The sequence below is a fragment of the Phalacrocorax aristotelis genome, chromosome 6, assembly GCF_949628215.1.
Source record: "Phalacrocorax aristotelis chromosome 6, bGulAri2.1, whole genome shotgun sequence".
NCBI classification, from domain to species: Eukaryota; Metazoa; Chordata; class Aves; order Suliformes; family Phalacrocoracidae; genus Phalacrocorax; species Phalacrocorax aristotelis.
In genome coordinates this window covers 29,926,736-29,940,897 of record NC_134281.1, presented here as the reverse complement: position 1 = coordinate 29,940,897, position 14,162 = coordinate 29,926,736, and the positions used below count along the sequence as shown (strand labels likewise).

At 44.9% G+C, this 14,162-nt stretch overlaps 1 protein-coding gene across 2 annotated transcripts in view; it reads right to left on the bottom strand.

Annotated features, from left to right (window-relative positions):
* Positions 1-14,162, bottom strand: part of COLGALT2 (collagen beta(1-O)galactosyltransferase 2) — a 56,287-nt gene that overhangs the window by 13,313 nt on the left and 28,812 nt on the right. Inside the window, exons 2-5 of one of the 2 annotated variants that reach the window (XM_075096793.1) lie at positions 7,485-7,595; positions 5,810-5,927; positions 4,915-5,049; positions 240-444 (exon numbers count right to left, since the gene is read on the bottom strand). In XM_075096793.1, coding sequence (XP_074952894.1) covers positions 240-444; positions 4,915-5,049; positions 5,810-5,927; positions 7,485-7,595 — 569 coding nt within the window. The remainder of the gene's footprint in view (positions 1-239; positions 445-4,914; positions 5,050-5,809; positions 5,928-7,484; positions 7,596-14,162) is intronic. The other variant, XM_075096794.1, reaches the window with a different exon arrangement.

The following is a 14,162-nucleotide window of genomic DNA, read 5'->3' as shown; positions in this document are numbered from 1 at the left end:
TCTGTGTCTGAGACACTGCATCTGTCCCAAGAACACCTCCCATGTCCTTTGAAGCTACCTGTGATTCAAAACTGCATTGCCAATCACTTGCTGCTTGTTATCCCTGACCAGATCCGAAAGAAGGGAACATGGTCTTACTCACCACTGAAGCCAACATGTGACTTCTGGCCTGTGAACTCAAAATAGAGATCTGCATGTCTCTACTAGTGAATCCTCCCCAGCAAAGGCTCCAGACATACCTGCTTGGCGACTGGAGAAGGCAAAGACCATGATATCATCAAAGCTCCAGGTGTAGTCCTGGTGTGGGGGGTAGAACATCAGCTTGGTGGAGGCCTCTTTCCTCAAGTCAATGAGGAATGTGGAATGAATCATTGGGACAGCAAAACAGCCTGTCCTTTTCCATTCCCGAATCAGGGGATAATCCAACGTCCTTTTGTAATAGCCCTGCAATCACAATGAGGGGGCTGCTTGTTACAAGAGATTTCTGTTTCATAGATGCTCCCTAGCAAAAGCTCTCGCTCTTAGCCCTCCCCAGCAGAGATGGAACAGTGCTCAATTTTCAGATTTTTAAGTGTGTCCAATTTGGAAAGGGCTCAGTGCAGTATTTAGAAACACCCTCCTTCCCCAAAGTTAAAGCTTGATCATCTCTCTCCTTTTTAGCAGCTCGTGGAAATCCAAGCCTTTTTGTTCCAAAATTCCCTTGCAACAGGGCTTCAAACCTAGGACTATTTTCTCCTGGCTCTTCAAAAACCGTTTTTCAACACAGGCTCTCAGGTCTGATCCTGGAAGCTGCTGAGCACCTGTGACACCCTCCATGCTGAACAGCACGAAGGACATTCAGTGTCCCACAGAATAGGATCTGCAAATTATTTCTGACCATGACTTAAAAAAAATAATAATTTGCTTCACTGCAGTGAAGGCAACATCTCAATCTCCATCAGCTGTTTAAGAATCCCTGCTTCTTCCATCCCAGGACAAGCAGGTTTAATACACTCTCCTGAGCTCTTCCCACAGAGTCTCTCTGGGGGAAGCATTTCAGTCAGCTCATTTCTCTGTAACTATGAGCTCTGCTAGCCTTCCAGTACTGTGGATGCAACACCTATGCTGTGTGGCTCACAGGTGGTTTTGCAGGTGCAGTATGTCTAAAGCTATCAGACTGGGAAATAAATACGCTGAATTCCTCCAGAAAGAAAAATCCTAACGCACCAATGAGACATCCAGACATGGCTGATGGTTGAATCCAGATTCTGGTCTTTACAGAAATGATGAGTCACTAAAGTTAGAAGTTAATTTTACACTATATTTTCCATGAGCATCCTAGCAACGGCTGAGCAAATCACTGCAGAACCGCTTTACCCTGGTTTTGTGTAGAAGCATGGTGTAGTGCATTTGTCTGTTTACGTATCTGTCGATCCTCCCCCTCTGCCCTTCAAATACCTTCTGGCCGTACTGTGAGGACTAGATATCTCAAACACAGCTAGTAGGATTTTCACAGAAAGGAGCAAGTGGGTAGAGAGCTTACTAGCATTCCCACTGAAGGAAAAGTTAAGACATTCAACCTTTAACAGACATCCAAGAATGCCCACAGGTGAAAGATGCTGGAAACTAATCTTTCCTCCTCCAGTCACTCACTACAAAGTTTTGGGCCTTTTCATTGCTCATAAATCATGTGTAGTCAAGAAAGTCTCCAACATGTCAGCACAGTTTCTGAGCTCTCTCTAAGGTTAGCTTCATGACAGCTAAATGTCAAGCTGTCTGGAACTGGGTTTGGCCTGCTGTTGCTCAGTGCCGGAGGCTGTGTTTCAGGGCGTGCTCCAGCTCCTACTCCCACCCCAAGTGCCCAGAGAGAGCAACGCTGAGAGCCTGAAACTGTGGGACTGTGAGCACAGAAACAAGAAGCAGCAACTAAGAGGAAGAAAAAAAAAAAAAAAAAAAAAAAGTGGGAACTTTCCTGTTCATTTGAGCAGCTTTTTTCACCAAATTCTCCAAGATGCATTTGCTGCTAGGTTTTTCTCTCTTCTTTTCTCAGCTAATGCTGGTAATGATGGAAACTTACTACTGGAGAGGTAACGCTAGGGACCAGGGCTGAGGCTGGTGATCCACTTCAGCCTGTGGAGCAATACTGATTTACATCAGCTGAAAACCTGGCTGTCTCAGGACTTAATCTCAAAAAGTTGAAGGACAATGCCTTTACTATGAAGTTTGTAACTCCATTTTAAAACAAAACCTGAAACAAGTAAACCCACCCACACCCCCTCCTTTTCTTATCTATATATTTACTTCCCAAGAATTTGGAAAGTTCAGGACCTCTTCCTGCTACTTTCATTTAATTAGTTAGTCTGAACTGTGGAACTCCTTGCCATAAAATGATGTGGACGCCCCCCCCCCCCCCCCCCCCCCCAAAAAAAAAATTCAGACAGTGATTTCTGTAAAAGAAAAAAAAAATCACTGAGAGCTTTAAAGACAAAGACTTTCCCCAAGAAATCATAGAGAAGGAGATTGCCAAAGGATGAAAAATTATTTTGGGGAAGTATCATCCATTTCCTGTTTGCCATGTTCTTATACTATTTCCTAGGCATCTGCTAGGAACCGCTGCTATCAGATGGACCATTGGTCCAACCCAGTAGAGCTGTTATGTTTTCACCCTGCCTGTGGTCCCTACTTGTGTCCTTGGTAACACTGGGAAGGAAGAATGATGTTTTTACACGAGGTAAATAGAAGAAAAGGGGAATGGAGTTTGCTCTTTGTTTCATGCCAGCAATAATGACAACAATTAGTATCTGGTTAGCTCTCTGGAATAAAGCAAGAGGGTATGGAAGGGCAGGGCTGTGGTAAAGTACTCCTATTCATATGGCCCAGCTCAAAGATATATGTGCAGCTCAGGCTTAAACACATTTGTCTACACAGGGCAAGCTTGTCTTTATGAAGAAGGAAACAAAAGACTCAGGTGTGGAAGTAAAAAGGAAATCCCAAAGCTTTCCAGGGCAAACAGGGGCAAAAGGGGAAAATTTTCAGGAGCACAGTAAACCTCTTTCTATTCTAGGAGACGTCAGCTTAGGATCCTGCCTCCCCAAAGGATGACAAAACACATGCCAGCAGCAGACTGGAGAACAGGTCAAAAAGTTGGTCTCATTGTTGAGTCTTACCTGGGAGAAAAAAGCATTAACTACAGTGCCCATTTCAGCCTGAATGTCTTAGAAAGCCCATCTAGAGCTTAATGAGAAAATTAAAAAAAAAAAAAGCGAAAAAAGGCAAAAAATGACTGTGACACTATATCTGCCCTTCTATATATTTGATTCTTATTAAAACCCTTTTATGGACAAGATGACTGTACTAGGTTTGGCTGGGATGCAGTTAATTTTCTTTACATCAGCCTGTAGGGTACTGTGTTTTAGACTGGTGACTAAAACAGCGTTGACAACACGCCCGTGTTTCAGCTGCTGCTGAACAGTGCTTGCACAGCATCCAGGCCTTCTCTGTTTCTCACTCTGCCCCCCACAGCAAGTAGGCTGGGGGTGGGCAAGAGATTGGGAGGGGACACAGCTGGGACAGCTGACCCCAATGGACCAAAGTGATTTTCCATACCATATAACGTCATGTTCAGCAGTAACCCTGAGTGGGAGTTTTCCCAAAGTAGCTGGTGCGCAGGGAATGGCTGAGCATCAATCTCCTGGTGGTGAGTGAATGTTTTTGCATCGCTTGTTTGTTTGGGGTTTCCCACCCCTACCCTTCACTAAACTGTCTTTATCTCAGCCGGTGAGTGTTGCTTTTGGGTTTGGGCTTGGTTGGTTAGTTTTGGGGTTGGTTTTTTGGGTTTGTTTGGTTTTTTTGTTGTTGTTGTTTTTTTAACTCCTTTTGCCCTTCCAGTCTGCTCCCCCAACCAGCTGGGCGGGAGTAAGCAAGCGGCTGGGTAAGGGCTTACCTACCAGCCAGGGTCAATATACCACAGTGATGTGGATCAACTTGTAAACTGATAACTGAATCTTGTTCTGACTCTAAAAATAATGCTATTTCTACTACGTAACATTTCTGTACCTTATACTTTCTGTAGCATATTTGATTTGAAAAGGTAACATGAAACTCTAATTTCTAGGCTCAGCACTTGTGTCTTTTACACCAGTACCCTTTAACACACATACTTCAGCACACACACTCCCTTAAAGGCAAAGGGTGCTCTGCCCCACTACATAAATCTTGTTCATCTGTGAGAAAAATAATCTGTATACAATGAAGAGCTGCAGAAAGAAAAGCAAATTCCTCTCAAGACTAGTGTCACTATACAGGAAAGCTGGTCTAAAATAACGTACCAAGAATTTTAAGGTCATTACACAAACATATGGAACCACCTCAAACAAATTCTGGTGTGACTGTGTGTGTATCAGGTTTTTTTATGCCATTAGTGGGACTGTATAATTTCCCAGAACTTTTGGCTAAGCAAGCTCAGCTTCCTGCAGATTAAGCTTTTTCAAGTAAGGAATCTCAGGTAAGGAAGCAAGTTTCAGTTATGTGCCTGCACACCCAATGCAAGACATGTATTGCTTTGCTTATACCTACAGCTTGGTTAGAAAACTAAGCCTGAAAAACATTTATAGACTGCAGTGTCCTCTCTACTCTTATTCCCAGATCCCCTGTAAATTTACGGTCCTTTCCCAAAGATACCCACCCAAGATTTGGGATGCCACCACTGAGAGAGGAGGAAGCTTAGATGACTGCATGACACCACTATCCTCGCTACATGGCTACATCCCCTCTGCACGCCTCAGAGATACAGCAGCTTCTTTTCAGGAAAAGGACACAACAAAAGCAGATGGGAAAGCCCATGGAACAGAAATGATGCCCACTGCTTCACAGACACAAGGCAGGAGGCCTTTGGAAACATAGCTTTGACCCAGCACCGTTCACGAAGTCACTTGCCTGGGGGGTGATGCCACACCAGAAGTTAGAGTAGAGGGAGCGAGACTCGAGCATTGGTGCCACTAATGTCTTGTTTTCTGCTATCATCAGGTTCAGGGTTTCTGGGTTGGTCAGTAAGTTATCTGCATCAATAAACTAAAGTAGTAAGAGGTGAAGAGAAAAAGAAATTTCTTATTAGATGAAATTATTTGCTTCCCCTGACACTTTCTTGGGAACAAGGCAGCCAGAGGCAGGAGGTTGGCAAAAAAACCCCAAAAACACTGAGCTGGTAGTTTTGACACCATAGGGCACATCACTGTTGTAGATAAACCCAGGGGTGGCTGCCCCTACAACAAAGCTATGAGATGGGAAAAAATGCAGAGCTTCCCTCTGACTCCACAGAACCTTGCTCCAGCACAGCGGAAAGGGAGCTGCGAGGGAAAATAACATTGCTGAAAATTCAGGGCAGGTTTATTCTTTGGAGACGATCAAGAAGAACTCTTAAAAACTGGCCTCACACCCTTGCCTTGTTCAGATGCTGTGGAAACACCACCGTTAACTGCTGCTGTAGTGACCAAAGGCACACATCTTTCCACAACTGTTCTGCTGAACTATTTCCCTTATATTTCATCAATAATAGATGGGGTTTCAATCTGGGGGACCCTTGCAGGTACCTACCCACCGCCAGGACTATATTCAATCCTGATCCCTGTGGAGAAAGTCTTGGGCTTAACCAGGGACTTCTGTCCCTAGCTGCAAAGTCTCTTCCTCATCAGACCAAGAAATGACACACAGCAACTCACTGCATAACGCTTTGCCTTTCTATGGAGAGGAAACTTTTGACAGCCTCAAAGTATCACAGTGATTACGTGAAAAGTTTTTGCCTGAGGACAGTGAATAAATCAAACCTATTTACCAGGATGTAGTCTGACCACTTCTCTCGTGCAGTGCGCAGGGCAGCCTGTCGGAGTTTCATCACATGAGTGAATCGGGAGTTTGGCCAATGTTTTGGCCCAATTTCTTCTGGGTAAGACCTAGCAAAGAAAAACAAAAGTGACTGCAACCCACGTCTGGGCCCTACTGCGCTAGTCAAAAAAAAACCAAAAACCAAAAAACAAAAAACGAGAGAGAGAGAGTTCCCTTGCTGCCTTCTTTCCAAAAGAAAAACAGTGTTAGAGTCACCTCAGGCAACCCAGGAGAGGTTTTGAGGGAGAACGATTCCAAGTTTCATGCTGGCACGTGTACACAGGGCACCAGAGAACAAGCAGCACTACAGCATTTCCTGCCAACCAAGCGGCCACAAGCAAAACAGCGCTATCAACACCAGGAGTTTCAGCTGCAGTGGCAGGCCCTCACCTGACGTAAGCAGAGGTTACCCCACTGAAATGAAACGAACCGAAGCTGATTTACCTTATCTGACCCTCTGGTAAAAAAAGTCATCTGTCCTCTCCTAGGCTTTAAGTTTAAGTTTAAAACTATAAACACAGCTTCCTTAAGCCCAGTAGAATCAACAGAGCCGAGGATGTAAAGATAAAGGCAATGTGGATTCCCTCAGCATCTGGACATTATTAGTAACTGTTAACACATCCCGATAACAGCTCTTAAATCTACAAACACCCAATACCCAACCCCACGAGCCCAATCATGTGAGCAAAGTTATGCGCACGTCTCTGTTTTCAGGATCAGGTCCAAAAGCAAATGCTCTATAACAAAGATGGAAGGAAACTCCAGGGACAGATCCCTGTGTGGCATAAAAATTCAGGACTTTGAAACAGTGCCAGCATAAGCCAGTGAAGGACCTAAGATTTTAAAAAACTTTTTACAGAACTTAAAATAGCCAAGTTTGACAGGATGAAGGAAACTCAATTCCAATGAAAGGATTAAAAAAGTCAATAAAACAAGCATTCCCCAGGCATTTGTACCACAAATGCCCCACCACTGCACTGATGACCTTGAAAGTAAAAGCAAGCCTAAAGAAAGGGGAAACTGATGTGCTTTTCCCTGATGGAAGAAATAGAAAATAGGAAAACAAACAAGGAACAGCTGATCTTTAAAAAAAAAAAATAGAAAAGGGCAATAAACCCCCACACACCTAACATTATGTTTCAAAGCAATGATCCTGCAAGTCATGCAAAGGCATAATATACTGAATTAAGTCTAGCTCTCTGGCTCAGAACTTACTGGCTCAGAACTTACTGTCTATTTCATGTCCCAGACAGACCTTTCTTAGACACTATGGGAACGAACTACGATTTCTCTGCTTCCTTGCAAATAAAGAATGACAGAATTTATTCCCTGTAGCTTTTGATGTGATTTGTTTACCATACAAAGAAAGCAGCTGCAGAGGCTAAATAACTGAATGGAAAAATGCTTTCTTCTCTGAAGTTTTGCATTAGTTGCTTCACTGAAGTCAGAGATGTTTGTATGGGCTCCATAAGAACACAATTTTAATGGGACAGACCCCAGAGAAAAAAAATAAATCTGTATTTTAGTGCTTGGACTTTTAGTCCTCCTGGTTTGAAAACAGAAAACCTAGAAAATTTTATATATACACCAAACAGCTCCAGTCAGCCTCTCACTGCAGTACTCACTGGGGGTCTTCCATCGGCCTCCACTCCACATCGTGGTAGAGGTTCTGCACATTCTTCAGCCACTCTCTAAGGATTGCTGTGGTGTTATCAACATTGTGGTCAGTGGCCACCCTGGGAAAACAAGAGCACAAAGGAATCCTGTTAACACAATATTTAGGTCCTTTGCCTTTTGCCAGCTGGTAAATGAGTCAGAGGCAGAACCTATTTCTTACAGGCGCACCCAGCTCCTGGCAGAACTCAGGGCAGCTCCACAGATGTGCAAGCCCTTGCTAAGGCACACAGCAGAGCCCCACTTCCCCACGAAGACAGAGCACCCCCGTAATGCAGGCATGCTTGCACACCGCTCCCCTCTCACTGATCTCCTCCTGCCTCACAGGAATGACAGCAGCTTTATCATCAGGCTGATACAGGACCAAACTCTCTGTACAGTTTAACCACTGGAAAAGACAAGACAGGTCATGTCAAGATGAATGGCCCAAGGTAAGCTAACTGCAAAGGTCCTATCTCTAGAAGCACCAGGATTTTGCTCTGCTTGCTGTATTGTCCTGCGAGCCCACCATTTAAGCTGCACAGCCCGGCTGCAAGCACACGTGCACTGCTGCCTCACCCTACTGGCCAAGAATCGCTCATGCCACAATCGGGGGCTCTGCTAAGACACCGAGGGAAGGAACACCTCACTTGCTGTTCTACAGCATGGATTATTACAGCCAAGGCCTAAAAAGCCACTTGTCTTCAATTTGCAACCTGCAATTGGCACAGGCCCTCAAAACTGCTCTCTGTATGGCCAAGCTGAGCACAGAGGTGGCAGGGGAAGGCACGGATGCTCAACATACACCAGGATCAGCATCAGACCTCCTTCCCCCTACCCTGCTATAGCCAGCAGGCAGCAAGGCTGCAGTCCAGAGAGAGGCAGCTTGCTTTCTTACTGCTTACTGACCGAGAGGTTACAAGTTGGTGAAAATACACAGAGGAGGTTTGCACAGGTGCTGTGTTCTGTTAGAACACTGCAATAGCACTCAAACAATGGGATGGGAGAAGCCTGCATGCCTCCTCTGCGGCCTCCACCATCCCCCCTGAAAGCAGCATCTGAATAATGTTTTTCCTCAGTGTTGAGTAGTATAGCCGCACAGACTGAAACAGGATGCAGAGATCCACACCTCTGACAGTAATCACACAGAAACACTCCCAAAGGAGCCACATGCTCATCTCCATCTGGGATCCTCGAGCCTTCAGGTTACAGGGCGAACAAGCCAAGTCACATCCCAGCTGCTCCTTTCCAGCATGCATCTGCCCTGGGACCAGGACTTTGCACATCCAACACCTGGCCACTCACATGGTCATGGCAGATTCCAGAGCAAATTCCCTTAAGCCAGAGGACTGTTCGTTTTCCCTTGGCCAGAAGGCAGGAATGCACAGCCCCACAGCAGGACATGGCCTGTGCAGCCACAGCTCTGCAAGCTCCACTGAGAATTTACAATCCCTTTGTGTTCCTCTGGGAGCATAAACACTCCCCAAAAGGTCCCATAGAGACATAGCAAAGATGGTGTGAAACACATCCCTAAGGGGAGGGCACTGGAAGATGTGCTAAGCCCCCACCAGCTGCTATATATCAACTGCCTATTTTGTCCTCCAGCTCCAGACACCCAGACACTTCCCACAGCATCCTCCACCCTACTTGAAGCCAGACCTGTAGGCAGGGGAGAGCACACAGAAGGGAAACAGGGGGCACATCCTAAACCCTAGATACTCTAAGCTATTTCAGGAATATCTCCACCCCAAGGCACCATATGATCCTCCAGATGAGAATCAGGGCATGAATGCTTTTTAGTTCATGCAACCAGAAGTTACCACGGGGCTTAGCCTTATTTAAATTAAAATCTGAATTCTTGATTCTTTTTTAAGTTTATTTATAATCAGAAGAACAAAATCATTTAAGGACAGGAAGCTTATTTGTTGAATATTTATTCCTGTCTATTAAAACAATAAATAATGAAAGTTCAGCAAGTGAATGCAGGCTGGTTTTTTTGCTATTAACTGCGCTCCTATGACAGAGCAAAGCTGGGTTTAGTGGTAACTTTGGGGTTCGCTTTTGACCAAGACTCTGGCCCAGACTGTGCTGCAAATCTAGCTTGCAAGGATGTTTAACTGGACTAAACCAGTCATAGTGCTGACTTGGTAGAACAGATTAAGTCAAACTTGTTCCACATATTTTATGGATTGCAGCTCATCCTCAAGCCCGTTCTAGCACTCTTGCTTGGGCCTCCCACAGCCACTGTGCATTTCGCTAGCCTTGTTCTGCTTTCCTCCCACACTCCAGCTGCACAGTCAGTGAACAACAGCTCCAAAATTCCTAAAATACCAGAGAACTGTGGAAATGTTTTTATTCACGGTCATCACTGGACCTGCAGTAACACCAAGAAGCTCCTGCCATGCAGTGGGGCGACACTGCAATTTAGGCATCACGCAAACCAAGCAAAGATGATGGTTCCTGAAGAACCATCCTGAAGAATGTCGGAGTCCATCTTACACCATACCTTTTGCCAGGTCCAGGCTAGTCTTAAGGATCCTGCAAACCTTTAAAGCAAGCACACAAATCCCACAGAGTCAGGTGCCTGTGCCCATTTCCTTTGGTAAGCCTCATACCAGTCCTTCTAACCTTGCATAAGATCAGTAGGGAGATGTGGAAAAGTTTGCCCCCTGGGGGCAGGGGGAAGAGGAAGCTTGCATGTCAAATTAGTCTTGCTGTTACACTGGCACTGGCTGCTCCCTTGTCTCAGCCAGATTTTTCTCCATTCAGCTTTGTGCAAACGCAATCCCAAAACGTATTCGTGGGGAAGCTGTTTGCAGGGATGTGGAATGGAAACCCCAAAGTTCACAAATGAAACAATTTCCTTGACAAAAAAAAACCCAAAAAAGTAAAAATGTAGTCATTCAACCTCAGAGAAAGTTATTAAAATGAGAGGATGCTGTTTCCTGAGTCAGAGTTGTTTCATGAAGCCCAAAACTTTGACTAGCAAAAGAAACCTTAAAGTTGAAAGACTGTGATTGACAGAGTTACTGCAGGTCTGCCCTCAAAAGCTAGCCGCCCTCAATAGCTAGCCCTTCTTTGCTTCCTCAGGCAAGACAAGGGGGTTGAAGGATGCTGCTCTTATTGCATCTTTGTCTCCAACTCCTGTAATGTCAGACCACACATGTTCTACTGCATGGACACACCACCATCCTGAGAGAAGGGCACAGCACACCAAAGGCTGCTACTACCTAATCTTGCCCTGGGCTAAGGGCTGCCCAGGGAAAGAGCTTCCCAACAGTCAGACCCCACACACCTGGGGTTCTCCATCCTGCTCCTGGTAGGGCAGCATGCCCTTGACCATATTCACCCCAGAAGACCACAACAGCTAACAACCTCCAGACAGAAGTGAGACACACGAATGGGAGCCTGGAGGAATCTCTAGACCTACCCACAAGGAAACTGCTAGAAGAAAAATGGCATTTTACTGCTCAGGCTGTAATGGTGGTGTTATGTAGAAGGTAAATTCACATCCCAGTACACCTTTACAAAGACATTGATGAGACAAAGCTCTGGCACAAATAAAGGACTTAAGCCTCCAGGACTGTCCACCCAGCAGCATTTCCAAGCCCAAAAGTTCTCAAAGGCAACAGTTTGTCACACCCTGGACGGAACATGCCCTATGACTAGCCATTTGGCAAGCCTTTGTTTTTCCAGCTTTGAGCCTCAAAAAATACCCAACCAAAAAACCACCCAAACAACCCAAGCAATTCCCAAAAGCAATTATCACTATTAATTTCAGAACAATTCACATTTAAGATCAAACAAAATCAGCACTTACTCCTATTGTAATATCTGTACCAGTCCACCTATCTCCTCAGAAAAAATAGCAGCTATGGTGCTTGCAATACCACTGTAGGGAAAAACACACTTATTTTTTTCCTACTTTTTTTTTTTAACTTAACAACCCCTGCACAAGAAAAACAGACAAATAAAAATATGAGCAGGACTTCCCACTGGCAGCAAAAGTTCCTCAAGCCATAAGAGGCACGTCAGGATATTCCCCATTATAAGCACTTCTTCTGTAATAGACAGTTTGTAGGACTTCAAGAAGCAGAATACACAGTTAAAACTTCAGTGCTCTAACTCAGATGGATGGACCAGGTGGACCCTGTTCATTCTTAATCCATTTTCAAGATGCTAAGGCCATCTCTGCTGCAGATCTCACCACCACCAGTGGTCTGTTGCCCATGGTGCACATCTTCCCAGTTCTGGAAAACTGACTGTCGTTTCCCTGGGTGTTGACAGTCAGGAAGGGTTGAGACACACGGACAGAGCAGCCAACACTTGTGCCATGTCTGGTTCAGTGAGACAAGGCCATGGGATGAGACTGTTCATGTGAGAAACTGAGGGTAAGAAAGCATCATGTGGAAGACACTGTGCTGGCAGCATCCTATGCTGACTCCTCTCGGAAAGGGCTTACAGCAAGTGGGGTAAAGCAGTACCTCCAACACCTGCGGAAAAGCAATTTCAGTCTGCCCAAACCCGTCCTACAGCAGTGCTAGTGGAGAGAGGCAGCACAGGCCAACAGATCTTCTCTGCATGCCCTACAAGTACATGTGATGGCGAGAGCATGCCACATAAGAGATGTTGTCATCTCTCCTCACTTGCCTCTCAGGGAAAAATATTTTTACTACATCCTCTGATCCTTACTAGTCCACAGTATGCACTTGATAGGGTGAGAAGAGTGGGCCACCTTAACCCAGCTCCACTTAGCCCACCAAGAAAGCAGCTTAGCAGTCCACACGGCCCTTAGACTAAGGCAGTGCCTACATTTTGGTTTTTTGGTATATTTTTGAAAGCAGGCTGGTGAGCACAGTATTGTTATTTGAGTTTGAGTCCATCAGCATTATTCTTGGCCTGGCATCAGGTTCCAGTCATGTTTTTTGAGTCGATCAGCTTGAAACATTTGCGCAGTCAAGACCATGCAGGAGCTACAAGAAGATAGGTTAAGTGCAAGGCCACAGGAAGAGGAGAGATGAGCTGGCTGGCAAGGAGTACAATCCTTACTCATCATTCTCCAACATCTCACCAACTTCGTGGCTCTCTGCTGGACTTGCTCACACTTGTTAACGTCTTTCTTCACCAAGGAAACTCAAAACCAGATGCAGTATTCCAGACGTGATCCAACAATTGCCTAGCAAATGGGGAATAACCCCTCCCCTTGAGCTGGCTATACTTCTGTTCATGCTGCCCAGGACACAGTTGACCTTCATTACCAGGGCACACCACTGGCTCACATTCAGGTCTGCTGTTCAATATGGGTCCACAGGACCCCTGAGCCTTTTGCAGCACAGCTGCTCCCCAGCCTGCATCACTGCAAAGGGTTCTTCCTTCCCAGGTGTGGGACTTGATGAAGTTCAAGAGATTTCCTGCAGGCAACTTAAAGCCAGCACACTCTGCCTGCAACTAGTAATTGGGAGAGAAGACTTAAACAGCTTGTTTCTCTCAAAAGGGACAGGTTACATCAATGACCTTTGCACTAAAAGGGAGGCAACTTCATGTTCAAGAGCTGATTAACTATGTCTAGAATTTAATTAAACAAAAAGGGTCTCCTGTGAGATTTACAACCTAAAGACTGTGTGACACAACCATGAAAGACTGGTGGAGTGCCAAGGTAAAAGAAATTTTAAATTCCTGCCACACTTTTCAGAAAAGAAAGTTTAATAAATTAAACTGAAAGAGACCTCCAGGTGGACGCTCCTATTCCAGTAACATGGCAGCTTTTTCCACTCAGTTTTAAACCTATTTCCAATAAATAGAAGTTAAATTTTTAAAAAAAGTTTGAGCAAGAATGTTCATATAGGGGCTTATGTCCGCATAACTATAATCACTTCAGTATTTACTCTGGCTTTAACCAGTAGTCTTACCATGGACACAAGCCCTCATTGTCCATACTCAGCAAAGTACCCCCTCCCAAAAAAACTCAAGTACCATGAATAGTGGAAAAGTAAGCACAACATTAAGCAACTACTGTTTTAATTAAGTAACATGTGAGTAGCAGCATACAAGGAAAACTGCTCCTTTTATAGAGTGCTCATATTTTTAGCCTGATAATGTCTCCTCGCACTGTGATTGCAAGAAGGAATTAATTTAGGCTTTGATGGTTGTCCTCCTCTTTTCCTCCCCCCCCCAAAAAAAAGGGAAAAAACCCCACCCTTTTTCACTTCTACACATTCCAGCCTAACCTCCCAAGCTATTTACAGTTTATTTACCTCAGGTACTGGGTCAGAGGAGAAAATTTTCATCTTCACCATCTGTATAGCAGAAGCACTACAGGACAGAACCAACACTGTGTGCCTCTGGCTTGTCAGAGTACGGGTCACATTGTAACACAAGTTGTAAGAAACTATGGCCCCAGGCCTGCTGTAATTTTCCTACTGAATTTAATATTTACCAACTCTTCCCTTTGGCAAACACATAGGGACGAAGGGCTTCACACAGGGGTAAACACTTCACATTCAAGAGTGTATACTGCAAAGCAGAGTCAGAAATGGAAGCAGCTAGTTCTCAAAACCTAAATCTACAAGGAGGATCCTTTCCCCTTCTGTCAGTATTTTGAAGGCTGTAGGGCTTGAGGAGGGTGTTGGGTTCTCCATTTACTGAGAAAG